Source organism: Lynx canadensis, chromosome B2 (assembly GCF_007474595.2).
Source record: "Lynx canadensis isolate LIC74 chromosome B2, mLynCan4.pri.v2, whole genome shotgun sequence".
NCBI lineage: Eukaryota > Metazoa > Chordata > Mammalia > Carnivora > Felidae > Lynx > Lynx canadensis.
Window position 1 is genome coordinate 2,975,882 of NC_044307.1, and position 18,201 is coordinate 2,994,082.

The 18,201-nt window shown below is 47.1% G+C and overlaps 1 protein-coding gene across 4 annotated transcripts in view; it reads left to right on the top strand.

Moving 5' to 3' along the window:
• The window catches only part of ZNF184 (zinc finger protein 184), a 29,204-nt gene extending 12,798 nt beyond the window's left edge, over window positions 1–16,406 (top strand). For 3 of the 4 annotated variants that reach the window (XM_032593092.1, XM_030316862.1, XM_032593093.1), the window contains exons 3-6: window positions 1,499–1,566; window positions 9,247–9,373; window positions 9,672–9,767; window positions 13,966–16,406. In XM_032593092.1, the coding sequence (XP_032448983.1) occupies window positions 1,499–1,566; window positions 9,247–9,373; window positions 9,672–9,767; window positions 13,966–15,923 (2,249 nt within the window). In that variant the 3' untranslated portion in view covers window positions 15,924–16,406. Of the gene's footprint in view, window positions 1–1,498; window positions 1,567–9,246; window positions 9,374–9,671; window positions 9,768–12,545; window positions 12,895–13,965 lie in introns of those variants that run through there. The other variant, XM_030316863.1, reaches the window with a different exon arrangement.
• Window positions 16,407–18,201: the final 1,795 nt, after the last annotated feature.

Sequence of the window (18,201 nt, forward strand, 5' to 3'; positions counted from 1 at the left end):
GTTTTTGTTTGTTGACATATCAATTATATACATAAAGTGCACAAATCTAGAGTATAGTGCTTGATTAATTTTTTATGTATCATATACCAGTGTAATCACCACCACATTAAGATATAGAATGTTTCCGATGCCCCAGAAGTTTCTCTTGCGCTCCTGCCCAGTTGTTATCCCTCCAGAGGTAACCACTGTTCTATTACCATAGACCAGTTTGGTCTGTTTTTTTTTTATTTAAGTGAAATTATATAGTATGCGTCTTGTTATGTTTTTTGTTTTGCTCAACATTATGAGTTACATCCATGTTATTTGGTATATCGACAGCTCGTTCTTTATATTGTTGAATAATATTCTGTTGTATGAAAATGTCATGGTTTATTCATGTTGAAAGATGTTTGGGTTATTTCCGGTTTGGGGCTATCATCAGTAAACCTGCTATGAGCAGTCCTGTACAAGTGTTTAGGTGGTTGTAAGCCCTCACTTTCATGATTGTAGGCACACGAGTGGAATTGCTGAATTCACAACGAACGTGTTTAAAGTCAGTATATACCTGCCAAACACTTTTTCTATGTGATTGATAAATTTACAAGCAACTGCACAAAAGTTCCAGTTTCTCTATGTCCTTGCCGCAGTTAGTACTGATCAGGTCTGTTTAATTTTTAGACAATCTAGCAGGTAGGTAGTATGACTAATATATGCCATTGTGATATTTAATTTTCATGAATAGCAGAGTTTCAAAGGGCCTGGGAAGTAATCGTATCTTTTTTTCATTTAAAAAAAATGTTCAGGGGCGCCTGGGTGGCGCAGTCGGTTAAGCGTCCGACTTCAGCCAGGTCACGATCTCGCGGTCCGTGAGTTCGAGCCCCGCGTCAGGCTCTGGGCTGATGGCTCAGAGCCTGGAGTCTGTTTCCGATTCTGTGTCTCCCTCTCTCTCTGCCCCTTCCCCGTTCATGCTGTCTCTCTCTGTCCCAAAAATAAATAAACGTTGAAAAAAAAATTAAAAAAAAAATGTTCATATATTTTTGAGCGAGAGAGGGAGGAAGAGAATCCCAAGCAGGCTCTGCGCTGTCCGGGCGGAGCCCCATGCAGGGCTCGAACTCATGAACCACGAGATCGTGACCTGAGCCGAAATCAAAAGTCAGATGCTCAACCGACTGAGCCACCCATGTGCCCCTGGAAATAATCATTTTTTATTCAGATGTTGGATATAGCAGAGAAGGCAGCAGAAATACTTTGCCTCACTTAACAGGGAACATAGATTGAGTTGAATGATGCTGTTAAGTCTAGAGACAGAACTGTGAGAGTAATGCTTTACCTCCCGAGCCTACCGATGAGGGTGCCACGGCGCTAGTCAGCATTTATCTTGTTTCTTTTTTTGGATTCTGAGAAGTAAAGGAAATGGCATAATAGTTCCTGCTATTCTCACGTAGAAAGATAATCTGGATTTAAGATTGCAGGGACCAGCTAACGTTGACACGACTCACTGTGGTTTTTTCTTCTCCAGATCCGACCTCTTCGGAGTCCACCCTTCTCCCAGGGGGACATACTCTCCTCCCACCAGCCAGTTTTCACGTAAGTCGGAATTATCCCAAATGCCATTTTAGTCCTTCGAGTGGATTGTGTATTTTTTGCTGTGGGGTATGTTCATTTAAAAGCCAATGTTGGGAATTCATTCTGGGCTCCCACCTGCCCAGTGACCTTGTTCGGACCTCTGCTTCTCCAGCTTGACTGACACGTTTGTGACTTAACCTCTTGCTTCGTACCTTGTCATGCTCCAACAGTGAGAGAGCAAAAGAAGATCAAGTCTTGACTTGATCCTTAACTTGAATAGGCCAAATGACCGCTAAAAACCAGAACAGGTAAATATAAAACAGGTTAAATGAGTACCATGAAAATAGAGAATGCAAAAAGTGTGTGGTCTGGCAGGGTCAGGAGAGTTTCACGGGGGTAAGGGATTTGTGTTACTAGTAAAAGGATGGGTGACATTTGGATATATTTTTTTAAATGTTTATTTATTTATTTTGAGAGAGAGTCAGTGAGTGGAGGAGGGGCAGAGAGAGAATCCCAAGCAGGCTCTGTGCTGTCAGCGGGGCTGGAACTCATGCACCATAAGATGGTTACCCAAGCTGAAATCAGGAGTTGGACGCTTAACCGACTGAGCCACCCAGGCACCCCTTGGTATGGAGAAGATTTTGAGCAAAGGTTCACAAGTAAGAAAGGTGTCACATAGGGTTCATGAAGATTGTGGGAGCTGGTTTCTTTGGGCAGATGGTAAACAAATGGTTGAAGAAGTTGGAACAGGACAAGCCTCTGATGTCTAGACGAGGTGTTGAAGGCTTTATTCTGTAGGCCATTCATGAACCATTAGTGGTTTCTGAGGAGGGATTGGACAGGACAATGTTTTAAGAAAAAACAGTAACTGAGAATTTAGGAAAAAAAGGTAACCATTATTCCACCAGGTATAATTAACCTCAAGCCCCCCTTTAATCAGGCTCCTTTTTCTTAGATTTTTTCCCCCTACTTCTTGTCCCACAATGTAATCGTCAAAGAAATGACCCCAGTTCTTCCTACTTTGAGCTCAGACTCAAAGACTCTGGTAGGTCTTTATTTTTTATTGGTGGATGATATGCTAATAAACTGTGTATATTTAAAGTGTATAACTTGATAAGTTTTGACGTACACGTGCACTCATGAAACCATCACCACAGTCAAGACAGTGAAGATACCCAACCAGAGAACATTCTCTGTATGACTGAATCTCTTTGAATCTGAGACTTTTGTTCTCATTATAGTCTATCTTGGTAAATGAGCAGTGAGCACTTGAGAAGAATGTGTATTTTTTCAGGTTGTTGGGTAGAGGATTCTAAGAATGTATTTGTTTCCTTTTACAAGCTTAATGGCTTGAACCCACACATTTACTGGCTTAGTTGCAGGGGTCAGTAGGCTGGGCTGCATCCTCTGAAGGCTCTAGGGCAGAATCTGTTCCCTTCTTCCAGCTTCTCGAGGCTGCCTGCATTCTTTGGCTTGTGTCCCCTTCCTCCATCTGCAGACCTCTCTGCGACTCTGACTTGTTTCCCTCTTCACATCTGCCCTGTGACCTTCCTGCCTCCCTCTTGTAAGGACTCTTGATTACCTTGGGCCCCTCATGCATTCTGGGATATTTCCCCACCGGGATCGCTTCTGCAGTGTCTCTTGTATTAGATAATAATTTCATAGGTTTTAAGGATTAGGATGTGGACATCTTTGGGAGGGCCACTATTCCATATACCACACGTGTCATTTAGGTCAAGTTGATTGTTGTTCAAGTGGGTTTTTTTTTAATATATATTTTTTTTATTTTTGAGAGAGAAAGAGACAGTGTGAGCAGGGAAGGGGCAGAGACAGAGGGAGACACAGAATCCGAAGCAGGCTCCAGGCTCTGAACTGAAAGCACAGAGCCTGACCTGGGGCTTGAACTCATGGACGGCGAGATCATGACCTGAGCCGAAGTCAGACGCGTAACAGACTGAGCCACCCAGACGCCCCTCAAGTGTTTTATATCCTTACTGATTTTCTACTTGTTTTATCAAATGTTGTGATAGGGATAGTGAAATTTGGGGCTGTTATCATATAGATTTGTCTATTTCTCCTTGCAATTCCATCGGCTTTTCCTTCATGTATTGTGAAGCTGCTTCTAGGTGTGTAAACATTTAGGATTGTTATGTCCTCTTGATCACCTGACCTTATTTATCATTGAGAAATGAACTTTTTATTTTTTATGCCTGGTAATATTGTTTGTCTCGAAACTTACTTTGATATTTGCTTGGGGTCAGCGTAGCGTATCTTTTTTCATCCTTTGCTTTTACTTTGTGTCTTTATATTCAAAGTGAGTTACTTATAGACAACATGTAGTTCATTGGGTTTTGCTTTTTCTGTCCAGTCAGGCAATCTGCCTTTTCGCTGGGGTGTTTAGACTATTTATTTAATGTGATTTTATATCTAATGTGATACATTCACATTTACATTTAATGTGATTGTTGAAGTGATTAGTGTAAGTCTGTCATCTAGCTTTTTCTTCTTATTTGTATTGCCTTCATTCCCTTTTTCCTCTATCCGTACCTTCTTCTGGAAACTTAATATTGCTTAGGATTCCAGTGTGTTTTCTTCACTAGCTTACTAGCCATAACCCTTGGTTATTTTATCTGTTGCTTAAGGTATACACATTTATTGCCATTTGCTTTCAGGCGAGGCTGCCCTTCAGGAATAATGTAAGAACCTTCCAGTAGTGCACTTCCAGTCCACTCCTCCCAGTTTTTAATGCAGTTATTGCCATATGTTTGTTTTTCAAGAAATTTTATTTTTTTCTTAATATTTTTTTAATGTTTATTTTTGAGAGTGAGAGAGCATGAGCTGGGGACGGGCAGAGAGAGAGGGAGAGAGAATCCTAAGCAGGCTCCGCGCTGTCAGCGCAGAACCCGACTGGGGGCTCGAACTCACGAACCATGAGACTATGACCTGAGCCAAAACTAAGAGTCAGACACTTAATCGACTGAGCCGCCCAGGTGCGCCCCCAGACACGTTTTACTTGTACACCTGTTATAAATCCCACAATACTTATTTTTGTTTAAGCAATTACCTTTTACAATTTTTTTTTCAACGTTTATTTATTTTTGGGACAGAGAGAGACAGAGCATGAACGGGGGAGGGGCAGAGAGAGAGGGAGACACAGAATCAGAAACAGGCTTGAACTCGCGCGGGGCTCGAACTCACGGACCACGAGATTGTGACCTGGCTGAAGTCAGACGCCTAACCGACTGCGCCACCCAGGCGCCCCAAGCAATTACCTTTTAAAGAGCTGGAAAAAATAGTAAGAAAAATGTATATATGTTTATCCACCCAACTACTATTTCTAGTGTTTCTCATCCTTTATGATGTACATCAGTGATTCACAATTATGGTGATTTTGACCCCTGGGACATTCAGAAATGTCAGGAGACATTTTGGTTGTCCTGACTCAGTGGGAAGTGCTGTTGGCATCCGGTGGGTTGATGCAGTGATGCCCCTTCCCCCCGGATTATTTAAAAGAATGATCTGGTCCAAAATATCAGTAACGACAAGGTTGAGAATCCTTGGTGTAGGCCCTTATTTTCATCTGGTATCATTTCTTCTTCTGCATGAAGGTCTTAAGATTTCTCAGAGCACCTTTGTAGCCACGGAATTCCTTCAAGTTTTTATATCTGAAGAAGTCTTTATTGTGCCTTTGTTTTTCAGTTCTGCATTGACCGTTCTCCTCTCTACACTGTCTATTCTGTTCTACGCTGTTGTTGCTTCATTTTCTCCTCTGTGCACTGCTTGCATCGAAAAAGCTGCTGTCATTTCTCTGTTCCTTTATATTTATTCATGTGCCCTGTTTTTCAGGATTTTCTCCATCACTGGGTTTGAGCTATTTAATTAAGATGTGTCTCAATGTAGATTTGTGTCTCTTATACTTGGAGTTCATGGAGTTTCTTCGATCTGTGGGTTTACAATTTTCATCAAGTTTAGAAAAAAATTTATTTCTTCAAATTTATTTCTTCAAATGTTTTCTCTGCTCCTCTCCTCTTCTTTTTTCAGGGACTCCAGCTACACACGTAAGGGGCCATCTGAAGTTGCCCAGAGCTCCCTGAAGCTATATCTTTTTACATGTTTTTTTTCCTGTTTCACTTTTGATAGTTTTTATCTCATTGTCTTTGAATTTATTAATCTTTTCTCCTTCATCCCTAATCTGCCATGAACACTATTCAGTGTGTTCTTCATCTCCAGACATTCATTTTTAGCTCTAGACGTTCCACTTAGGTCTATTTAAAAAATGTCTCGCGTGCCTCTATTAGCTTTTTGAACATACGGAATACGGCCAGAATAATTTTTAATGTTCTCATCTGTTAATTCTAGCATGTGTGTTAGTTCCGGGTTGGCTTTAACTGGTTATTTTCCTCATTATAGGCTGTATTTTCCTGCTGCTCTGTATACCTCATAATCTCTGCTTTAAATCTCTGATTTAACTTTGTTGGGTTCTGCATAGTTTTGTGTGCCTGTCAAATATCCTTGAGCCTTATTCTGGGATGCAGTTATGGTGCCCGAACCAGTGTTTCTTTCAAATCTTGCTTTAAGGTCTGTTAGGTGAACCAGGACAGTGTATAGTCTAAGGCCACTTACTGCCACTCTTGAGACACGACCTTCCTGCGTATTCTACCCAATGTCTAATGAACCATGAAATTTTCCACCTCGACTGGTGATGGGAATGGAGACTGTCTCCAGCCCATTTTGAACGCCGGTACCGGGCAATTCTCTCCCTGCCTCCGGCGGCCTCTTCGCAGCCACGCACGGTTGGCTACTTGCCGGAAGCTCAAGTGGGAGCCTCTGCGGCTCTTGGGGCTTCTCTGCTCGCTGTCTCCTCTGCGGCCCTCTGTCCATGGGCTCTCGGGGCAGGAAGTGGGAGCAGCTGTACGGCCCACCTCACTGCTTTACTGATTCTTAGGGATGGCTGTCCTTTGTGGTAGGAGATTCGTTGTCTTGGAAACTGTTGTTTCATAGGTTTTGTCTGGGGGTTTCTGGTTATTTCATGCAGGAGTGTAAATCCAGTCTTGTTACTCTCATCTGGACCACAGCTTGATCTTCTTGAAGTTTTGTGGGGTTTTTTGATGTCTGTTTCAGATAGAGAGACAGCACGAGCAGGGGAAGGGCAGGGAGAGGGAGACACAGAATGCAAAGCAGGCTGTCAGCACACAGCCCAACCCGGGGCTCAAACCCATAAACTGAGATCATAACCTGAGTTGATGTCGGACGCTTAACCGACTGAGCCCCCGAGGCGCCCCTTGCGGTTTGTTTTTGATCCCTAAGCTTTCTTTAAGGTTGGTCTAGCCTAGCCTTACTCTGGGTCCATTTTTCGGGCTGCCCACGACCACCCTTGAATTCAGTGATTTGCCAGAATGACTCGCCCAACTCGGTGGCAAGACTTAGGGCTAAAGATTATTACAACGAAGGACACAAAACAGCGTGAGAAGGGAAAAGATCACAAGCGGAATCCAGAGACATCAGGTACACGCTTCCGAGTCCTCCCTCTGTGACGGTCACGGTCACGCAGAGGCACTTCCTTTCCAGCTGGGACGCACGGACAGGGGACGCACGGACAGGGGAGGAGACGGGAAGCCTGCTGGAGTCCTGAGCGGCTCTGAGCGGCTGTGGCGCAGACCCCAAAGTGGGCGCCGTGTGCGCGTGTCTTCACGTGCGGACAGGTCTGGGACGTGGCGCGTAGGCACACGGTAACACCGCCGTCGGGGACTCCCAGGCATTCGCTTCCAGGGCTTGGTCACGTGTCCCTGCAGCTTAGCAAGGGCCGAACAGCCCAGACCTGCCGCTGTTCCTCTGGCCTCGCTCCTGGAGTGTGCCGGAACGGTAGGGGAGTGGAGCGTGCGCGTCCCCCCCACTCTGGCTCTGTCACCGCGGCAGCTGCCCGTGTGACAGAGCTTACGCCATAACGTGCACGTTCCTCCGCGCGCGCGCAGTCCTGAGCCTCCGGCGTGGAGACGCCCGTCGGGGATGGGCCCTGCCTCCTGCTGTGGGTCCCTAGCGCCTCCGGGCCGGAAACGAGGGGGTGCGGGGCTCAGGTGATCGGCTCCCCTCTCTCCGTCCGCCTGCTGTTCAAGTGCCAGCGTGTTTGTTTCGGGGTGTGTGCTCGCTCGCACCGGGAGAGCCCGTCCGGTCGCTCTGCTGTGGTCAGAGGCAGAAATCTCAACAGTTACCAATTTCAAACCAAATTAACTCACCCGATTTCAAATGCAGAATCAAGACAGAAGTAGGACGTCCCCCGTACTGCCTCCGAGTCCCACCACACAGCGCCACTGATACTTGGTTGTGTCGTCTTGTAGGTTTTTTTCTGTCATTTACATAGAACTTGCCTGTTCATAAGAACAGAACCAGGATCAGGCCATGTATACTGATCTTCGTATCACACGTCATTTCCTAATTAGCGCACATCGAGCTACTTCATTTAAAAGTCCGCGTCAAGTGCGTAGCACGGATACACCACAAAGTCTGTAAGCTCTGTCCTATTAATGGGCATTTGCTTGTTTTCCCTGCACGGTGTTGCGAGGGCACTGGTGCGTATGTCTTTGCATCCGAGGTGTTTCTGGAGAATAAATTCCTACAAGCAATAACGCTGGATTCACGGATACGTGCATTTAAAGTTCTATGGATCCCGTCAGATGGCCCCGGAGACAGACCGCGTGTCCCTGCCACGCTGCACATGCGCGCTGCCCGCGGCGCTAGCCGGCCTGAGCTCCTCCCACCGTAGTGGCGGTGGAGTGGGGCATTTTTCATGGCTTATTTAACACTGTCGGGTGAATTGCCTGTTTGGGTTGTTGGCTTTTTTTTTTTATTGATGTGGGTTCATCGGGCTTCTTTTGCTATTTATGGGATCTCAGAATATTGCCTTTTATGGCTTATTTGAGAAGTTTTACACATTTGTGTGGCGGTATGGGTCAGTCTGTCTTAGGATGTTTGCTTTCTACACTGCAAGATTATAAACCCTACCTCTTACTCTATTTTTGCTTTTTCTTAAAATTGAATTTCGACTCAACAGAAATATTTGTGTGCCATGAAGAAACCCACCTTCATTTTTTTCTCTGGACAGTCACTGTTATGACACCGTTTGGTGACTAATTCAGCTTTTTCAAACTGATTTGATGGTTGCTTAATCCATATATTCAGTTCTTATAACCATGGGTCCGTTTTTGGACTGTTTTGCTACATTGAGTTTTATTCCTTACTCGGGCACTCAGTTTTAATTTATCTTAATCTTTTGGTATACATCTTGGTATACTTTGAGACGTGATAGGGAATTCTCCTCCCCAGATTCTTTCAGAAACATTTTTGATTGTTACTGAACATTGTAGGTAGTAAAACATTTCATTTTTGTTAGTAGGTGTATTATTAATACTTGATAGACCTTAGAACACGGAGGTGACAATGACTGACCACAACAAAGGCCTCCATTGACTTACCACTAATTGTATGCCAGACCCTAAATGTGTCACGTTGACTTCTTATATAGATCTCACAGGGAGCCTACGAACGAGGTACCGTTTTTATAGTCACTTCACAAAGAGGACCCATCAGAGTCCTTTTCCAGATGGCCCCGCAACTGTCTCGCCTTGCTTCTGTCAGTGTTGCCGACTTGGCCCTTTCCCCGGGTTAATGCGTTATGGCTGAGGAGAAATATGTTTGCTATTTCAGGAATCCGTGACCTTCAAGGATGTGATAGTGGATTTTACCCAGGAGGAATGGAAACAGCTGGACCCTGTACAGAGAGACTTGTTCAGGGATGTGACGCTGGAGAATTATACACACCTTGTCTCTATAGGTAAGGGTCTCTCGGAGTTAAGTGTCTGTGGGTGTGGAGGAGGAGGGCTCTCTGCTTCGGTAAGTTTTTGCCTCTGATGAAGTTAAGGAAGCAAAGATTGCTAAGTTTTGAAAAGGTTTCTACTCTCCTAGCAGGTAGAAGTACAACCTAGTAATTTTTCTGAACCCACGTCAGTTTCCAGATTAAACCATGTCTGGGCATTTGGACCGCCGAGGCTTTATGTGCTGTTCAGAGCCGTCGGATTTGTCCCACGGGGCTTTTACTGCAGCCAGACACCTTTTTTTCCCCCTGTGAGCAGGACTCCAAGTCTCCAAACCTGACGTGATTTCCCAGTTAGAACAAGGGACGGAGCCATGGGTGGTGGAGTCCGGTGTTCCGGGAGCTACTGGCGGGGGTAAGTACTGGGGACCTGGGGGAAGAGCATCGTCACTTCTAGGCCTCAGCCTGGCAAGAGGTTTTTATGGCTGAAATCTAGATAGATCTGTTTTTCTTGAAAGCAGCTCCCGTGGCGAAACGAGAATCCATCCGGACTCTTGGGCTTCGTGAGAACACTGGGGCTTTCGACATCTGTTCTAGTTTTATATTCCTCTCCCAGGAGGCATCCTTCCTGCCTTGTTCTGAAGGCAACCTCTTAACCTGGACTCCGGTGGGTTCCATCTTTCCCCACCTCCTTTGGGACTCTGATCTCTTAACTATCACCTCGCTTCACAGCCCTACAGGGTTGTTTTTCCCCCTTTTTTTTAGATCCACAGGCTCTATTACTAGGCCTTTCAAACGGAAACAGTAACCTAAATTTCTGAATACTTTTACTCAACACTGTTCATCCTTTCGGCCACCATCCAGGCTGCCTCCTTGCCTTCCCAGCCAAACTCTGCACGAGCGAGTCTGTGTCTGCAGTCTTCCATTTTATTCCTTACGCCTCCGATCTTACGACTCAGACCGTCCTTGAGACTGTGAATAACTTTCTTGTAAACCGTGAATTCCCAACTGCACAGAGAGACCTCTTCAGAGATCTGACCCTGAAAACATATACAGACTTAGTCATACAAGGTAAGGGATAGATCTCCAGAGTCAGTGAGCTGGGGTGGGGGTTCTTTTTTATGGAGAAAAGAAAGTACTCTGTGTTCAGATTTGGGAAGTGTTGGATCATCTAAAATTTTAGCAGGTTTCTTGCCAGAAGAACTCAGATTTTCAAATACGTAGTTGGGCCTTATGAATTTCCAACAGGGTTGCATAGAATGTCACATTCTTCCTCAAACCCTCACCCTCCCAACAGTGAATCCTTTCCAAACTGCACAATTAAAATATTTCCCTTAGAGGCCCCCTGGGTGGCTCAGTCCATTGAGCGTCTGACTCTTGGTATGATCTCACGTTCTGGGAGTTCGAGCCCCACATCGGGCTCTGTGCTGACATTGTGAAGCTTGCTTGGGATTCTCTCTCCCTCTCTGCCCGTCGTCCCCTGTGTGCACTCCCTCTCAAAATAAATAATTTTTTTTTTTTAAGTTTTTGACAGAGACAGAGTGCAAGCATGAGCTGGGGAGGGGCAGACAGAGACAGATGGGGAGACACAGAATCCAAAGCAGGCTCCAGGCTCCGAGCTGTCAGCACAGAGCCTGACGCGGGCCTCGAACTCAGGAACTGTGAGATCATGTCCTGGGCCGAAGTTGGATGCTTAACCGACTGAGCCACCCAGGCGCCCCCAAAATAAATACATTTTTTAAAAGAAGATGGTTTCATGGAACACAATTTAGAAAAGTGATTTAAAAAAAAAAAGCTTTTATTAAGTCATGCTTACATGTTGTTAACTTTTGGGGAAAAAAATGGTCAAGTTTTATTACAAATTAAAAACGAAGTTTTTAAAAGTTCCAACTTGAGCAGATGAAAAAGCAATTTAAAAATATTTAAATATGTATCTAAAAATCCTAGACTTTTCACAAAATGCTTTAGTCATTACCAAAAAGACTTATTTAGGTAAAAATACTAGACCCCTCATGTTGGTGTGTCATGTACATGAGCTACATACATAGCTCATGTAGGTGGTGGTTCCAGTGACCCGGTCCGTAGGTAGAAGACAGTCCCTTGAAATATTTGGCTCCATTCTTTGGTTTACTTTCATTCCTGGGACGTGACCAAACGATGGCCATCTTGTAAGCTGGCCGTTGGTCCCGCCCGCTTCAGCCCTCAGAGCAGACTTCCTCTTAGCTGCGGACCTGGCGCTTTTTCCCTCTGTAAAAGCAGTTTACAGATTTACAGAAATGTACAGTAATCGGAAGCGGTAACAATACCTGCACCGAAGTGGCTCCTGGTCCTTGTATTGTCCTCCTTGCCCTCTTTCTGCCGTCTCCTCTGGGCTGTCTTGGTGACCTGGTCTCTGCAGAATCTTGATGCGTAGCCGCGATCCCTACGGTCTCCCTGGTGTGTGGCAGTCCGCCCGTCCGCGTGTGTGAGTACTTCTCCACGCACAGGGGTGTTGCGGTCCTGCGCTCGGTGCCCACAGCTTCACACTAGTAAAGCGCAAATGCCTTTCTGCCGTGGGAGTGGTGCGGTTCAGTCTGGCCTTCTGGAACTTTCTCTGTCGTAGACCCTGGGTATGGAGTTCTCTCTTGTCTAGCAAGAGAGCCGGATGCAGGATTAAAAATGTGAGAGAGGCTCATGTCGGGAGGAGACAAGAGCCCCGAGCAAGGGTCTTGCTTCGTTTTTATTAGGATCAGGAGGCGTACAAGCCTGGGGACGGGCACGTACAAAGAGACCATGAAACCCATGAAATCATGAAGGTTAACTCATGGGCGTGAGGGAGGGGGTTTTGAGGGTAAGCGGTGTTGGGGGTTTGGGTCAGTACAAAACAAACTCCTGGCGGCACGTTGGAAGGTTGGGTCTCAGGGACTAGAAAGAGCCTGCACCTCAGGGTCTACAGGCACCTTTCTTTTGCTAATTAGCTCCGCTCTGGGTGACATCATCCCGTGGTGGTCTATAGCCCTCTGTACCCGTTTGCCTCATTGGGTCCTTCCTTCCCGTGAAATCAGCTTCCTGCTACTGTACTAAGTTGGGGGGGGGGGGTGCTTTCCGCCCTGCAGCCTCATCTCGTTTAGCTCCTCTTGGATGCTGTCATCCTGAGATTCCCTATTCTTAAACCTCTGCCCCGTTTACCTAATCTCACCCACCTCCCTCGTCTACTCAAGTAGGGCCTTGGGCGTGTTCATCCTATGGCTCGGTGCGCCCTGCGCCTTGGAAACCCAGCGAGGCAGGCTCGGGAGTTCCCGAGCTCACGCCCCACGGTCCTCCAAGCCTTCCTTCTCTGCCCCGCCACTGCCGTTCTGGTCATTCCGTTGGTTACCGCGCAGACGTGACAACGTGGAGAGCACGTCCCGGCTTCCCCTGGGACTCCGGGGCTGGAGACGAGCCGCCGAACGGCCTCACAGGCCGCGGTCTCCACCTGCTCACCGGGAAGCGCTTCTGGGAGCCGTTCCTCACGGGCACGTGCTGTACACGTGGCTTGCCAGGTGCCGTTCTCTTAAGGAAAGGTACCCGTTTCTTACACGGAAGCTTGGCCATTCCCCAGGGCGCCAGGGACGGAGAGGGGACAGGAGAGCTCTGGGCGCGTGCTGGCGGGGACCGTGATGGTGACCGTGACGAGGCCGGCAGCACGGGACACTTGGGGTTCTCGCGTGTCTGCCGCAGCCTCCTGTTGTCAAAGGGACCAAAGAAACACGTTTTAAATGCGGCTTTTCATCTTTCCCGACTCTACCGGCGTCGACGGGCCTAGTTTTAGTTGTCGCCTGTGTCTGGGGCAGCGCTCCGCCTCCTGCTTGTGCAGAAGCCCCGGTCTGGCGCCGCTTCTGTTGTTCGTTTGCTGATAAACTGCCTTGTGTGTAGATTATTACGTATTCAACTCTGTTTATGTTTTATTGAGCCCCTCCCCCGAAACGTTCCTGTCGCTTCCGCAGCTCTCGCTTCCCCTGAAGCTGATCTTTCCTGTCACTTGAGCGTCTGGGTCCTTCTACTTTGGGCATCTTCCACGCCCACAAACACCGCCCCAGTCTGCTCTGTCACTGCCTTTTCTCATCCTCAAAATGCCGAGAATTGACCTTGTCATCTGCCTGCCTTGAAGTATTTCCTCTGCTGACAACTTCGCGTCTCTGGCAGAGACGGACTAGATCGTGTTCCAGGCTAAACACCGTGGTCTTAGCCAAGTCTTCCCCTTCTGTCCCTACTGGGAATCTTGGTTCCTTGATTTTTGTTTTGCTGTTCACTGGCAAGGAATCCCAGTTCAGACCACCTCCGTTAGCCTATCTGTGTCTCCTCTTGGCCAGCTCTGTGGTGTGTCCTTAACCTACTGTGACCTCAAGTGGCGTTTCCTTACTGGCACAGATAATCTCTGTGACGTGGGATTAGACATTGTCTCACCGCTTTCGGATTTTATTTATGGCTATCCTTGGCTCTTTCCAACCTTCTCCTCAAATAAGAGGGCTGCGCTCGAAAGTCCTCAGGACTTCCCAAAAACTTTATTTTTAGCTTCATTAGATCATTCCCACAAGGGCAGTTATTTTTCCCCCTTCTGAATAGAGAACATGGGCGTTTTCTTTTTCTTGCAGACCGTGACATCGGACCAGAAGAAAGCCGAGCAGTCCCAGAGCCGGACATCTCCGAAGAGCGGCCGTGTCACAGGGCAGTGGTGGAAAACCACAAAAGGGAAGACCCTCGCGGTTCTGACTTTTCAGAAAGTTGGGGGTACGAAGGCAGTCTGGAGAAGCGTCAGGCACACCAGCAGGCGCTGCCAAGAGAGATGAAAATAACCGAAAAGACGATACCCACTTGGGAGAGAGGCCCTATAAACAAGGACTTTGAAAAAAGCATCAGTGTAAGCTCAAACCTTGTGACACAAGAAACATCTGCAGAAGAGACCGCTACTAAGACGAGCGTCAAACAGAATACAAACCCGGTCAGAAAAGAGAAATCTTGTAAGTGCAACGAATGTGGGAAAGCGTTCAGTTACTGTTCTGCTCTCATTCGCCATCAGAGGACGCACACCGGGGAGAAGCCTTACAAATGTAATGAATGTGAAAAAGCCTTCAGCCGGAGTGAAAACCTTATCAACCATCAAAGAATTCACACTGGAGATAAACCCTACAAATGTGATCAGTGTGGGAAGGGCTTCATTGAGGGTCCGTCTCTTACTCAACATCAAAGAATCCACACTGGAGAAAAACCCTATAAATGTGACGAATGTGGGAAAGCCTTCAGTCAGAGGACCCATCTTGTGCAGCACCAGAGGATTCATACTGGGGAGAAACCGTACACCTGCAATGAGTGTGGAAAAGCCTTCAGCCAGAGAGGCCACTTTATGGAACATCAGAAAATTCACACGGGAGAAAAACCTTTCAAATGTGATGAATGTGACAAAACCTTCACCAGGAGCACGCACCTTACTCAGCATCAAAAAATTCACACTGGAGAGAAGACCTATAAATGCAACGAGTGCGGGAAGGCCTTCAATGGGCCCTCGACATTTATTCGTCACCACATGATCCATACTGGTGAAAAACCCTACGAATGCAACGAATGTGGGAAAGCCTTCAGTCAGCACTCCAACCTCACCCAACATCAGAAAACACACACCGGGGAGAAGCCGTACGACTGCGCCGAATGCGGAAAGTCCTTCAGTTACTGGTCCTCCCTCGCTCAACATCTGAAAATTCACACCGGAGAGAAACCTTACAAGTGCAACGAATGCGGGAAGGCCTTCAGTTACTGCTCGTCCCTGACGCAGCATCGGAGAATTCACACCAGGGAAAAGCCCTTTGAATGCAATGAGTGCGGAAAGGCTTTCAGTTATCTCTCCAACCTGAATCAACATCAGAAGACTCACACCCAGGAGAAAGCTTATGAATGTAAGGAGTGTGGGAAAGCCTTTATTCGGAGTTCGTCTCTTGCTAAACACGAAAGAATTCACACCGGTGAGAAGCCCTATCAGTGTCACGAATGTGGGAAAACCTTCAGCTACGGCTCCTCCCTGATTCAGCACAGGAAGATACACACCGGAGAAAGACCTTACAAGTGTAACGAGTGCGGGAGAGCCTTCAACCAGAACATACACCTCACGCAACACAAGCGGATTCACACGGGAGCAAAGCCTTACGAGTGCGCGGAGTGTGGCAAAGCCTTCCGGCACTGTTCCTCTCTTGCTCAACATCAAAAGACTCACACGGAAGAAAAACCCTACCAGTGTAATAAATGCGAAAAGGCTTTCAGCCAGAGCTCTCACCTGACTCAGCACCAGCGAATTCACACGGGAGAGAAGCCCTACAAGTGCAACGAGTGTGACAAAGCCTTCAGCCGCAGCACGCACCTGACCGAACACCAGAACACGCACACGGGGGAGAAACCTTATAACTGTAACGAGTGCAGGAAGACTTTCAGCCAGAGCACGTACCTCATCCAGCACCAGAGGATTCATTCGGGAGAGAAGCCTTTTGGATGTAGCGACTGCGGGAAAGCCTTCCGATACCGCTCTGCTCTCAACAAGCACCAGAGACTGCACCCGGGCATATGACCCTTGCGGGAACATCACAGACGTGGCGGACACATTTGCTCCCGTCTGTCCTTTGGTTAAGTGCTGAAGATTCAGAGTGACGTGAGAAACTGCCTAAAAGATGTTAACTTTTCACGGTCGCACTATGGAAGGGAAAGTACATTGGGATGAAGCAATCCAGTGGTTTTCGAGCAACTTTGTGACGTTGGAAAATTCGACTGTTTTAAGCTTCACTTTGCTCCGTGAATGAGGGGATTTGGAGTGGACGCTTTCAAAGGTTGTTTGGAATTTTATATTCCACTTTTTTGTGTTCACAGTGTACTCTTGAACGGGGTCACTGCACGTCAGCATTTTGCTGTGTCGCATCTAGAGTGTGTATATTTATGCATGTTTTGCCAATAGAAAGCGTCTGTGCTTCAGTAACTAGGCTGGGGATCTGTTATGCTTCTGTTCTAATGCATTTAAGTTGATTAACTGGTTCCTAATAAAAAGAACTGTAAAGCATTCTTAAACTAATAACTCATTATATAGTGGCTTACGTCAGTATAACGTTAAACCTTCCTGTTATTTTCTCTTCTGGTTTTAACATTCTAGCTCATCACAACCTACAAAGATCCTCTTCTGTACCTGAAACCAGTGTTATTTAACCTTCATTGCATTGTGGAATCACTTCAGGAACTTTGTAAAATTCTGTTGCCAAGGCCCTGTGCTCAGAGACTGGCCTGGGGGGTTAGACCAGGCACACTCCTGCCGCGCACCCTGGAAAGAACAAGGGGGCAGATTTCATTCCCCCTCCTTGAATTGTAGCTTCTTCCTGCGGCTCGTCTTACAAGCCTCACAGATTGGCTGCTGTACACAGTATAGTTTTTGTAATATTTTTTTAAGTTGGGTTCGCACAGGCTCTGGGGTGTAGGGTCAACTTATTTCCTCACCACACTGCAGAAATTAAACAGCTGTGTAAAGGTCATTTTACCTGCTTTTCCTTGGCCCCCAGATTTCTGAAGCAGACGACCGTGCCCACGATGCCCCTGGCAGGCAGGGCGACGCGTCGGCCAGAAATCAGCATCAGGTTTCCTCCGGATGGAGTCTGATGATCAGGTAGCTCTTTTAAGGGGCACCTGACAACTTCCCAGCCTGGCCTTGAGAATGGAGAGCTCTGACAACAGGGTAGCACAGAAAAGGAGTTCTAGACTCTTCTGCAGGTGAGGTTTGGGGGAGGGGGCGCTGCAGATTTTCACAAGTGAAAAAAAAAAAAAAATCCATGCAGTCTTTTTGGCTTATTTATATAAATGCCAGTGACCTACAGTGGGATTTGGGCCCCTCCTTGACTGAAGATGCCAGACGGTGAAAAACAGAATTCAGGAAATAATGTAGCCATTTAAATCTCAGGACCTTTTTCTGTCGTAACTTGACGCATCTATAAAGGAACGTCACCTTGGTATTCCTCAATTTCTCGAGACTTCTGTCACGTAGGACTTAGGTCGTCCCATTGGGGAGAGAGAAGACTGGCCAGGAGGACTGGACCCCGGTCACAGGGTAAGCTCTGGCTGGACTCTGAGCCGCTCAGATTCCAAGGAAATGAAGCCTCTGCATCTGTGGGAAGGGTCCTCATTTCAGAGGAGATCCCCGCGTCTGTCTGCAAGGAGAGGACTCCTGTCCCTGTACCACCGATTCCTAAACGAACAGGATTTATGTGGAAGTGCGTCCTGAACCCTGAAAGGTCCCACTTTGTTCCCTTAACTTGATCCCTTCAGATGCTGTCAGGTCAGATGCAGAGCCCCGGGACTATGCCGTCACTGCCTAACTTCATCCTCTTCCATGCCTCCCCCTGTGCCGGCCCACCAGCTCTCCAGACTGTGTGCTAACCACTCCCGGTAAGCCAGGCCCCGACCAGGGACGAGCAGGGAGACTCCGAAAGTTAACGTGACCTTAGTTTCTGTATCTTTTTGAGTAGCCCACAAAAGCGTATCTCCTAGTTGTCCCGGAACACCTCCCAGGTCCCCAGGCGGGCAGACTACCAGCCGCTGCTCAGACGCGTCCGTCTCATCGCCCACTGTGGTGCCTGGTGTCCTTCGCCTGATGTGTCCCCTAGCCACGGGCTCTCCTTTTTTCCCTCCTCACTCCTATTTGAAGAACCGAGAAAGGAAGTTACTTTAAGCGGTATGTCTTTTTTCCCCTAATTTTGTTATTTATACGCCACAGACACCTACCATAACGTAGCTACAGATTTACATAACGTGCCGGATCCCAGTGTGTCGGACTAGACGGCAGGGTACAACTAAAATCTAAAGGGGAGACT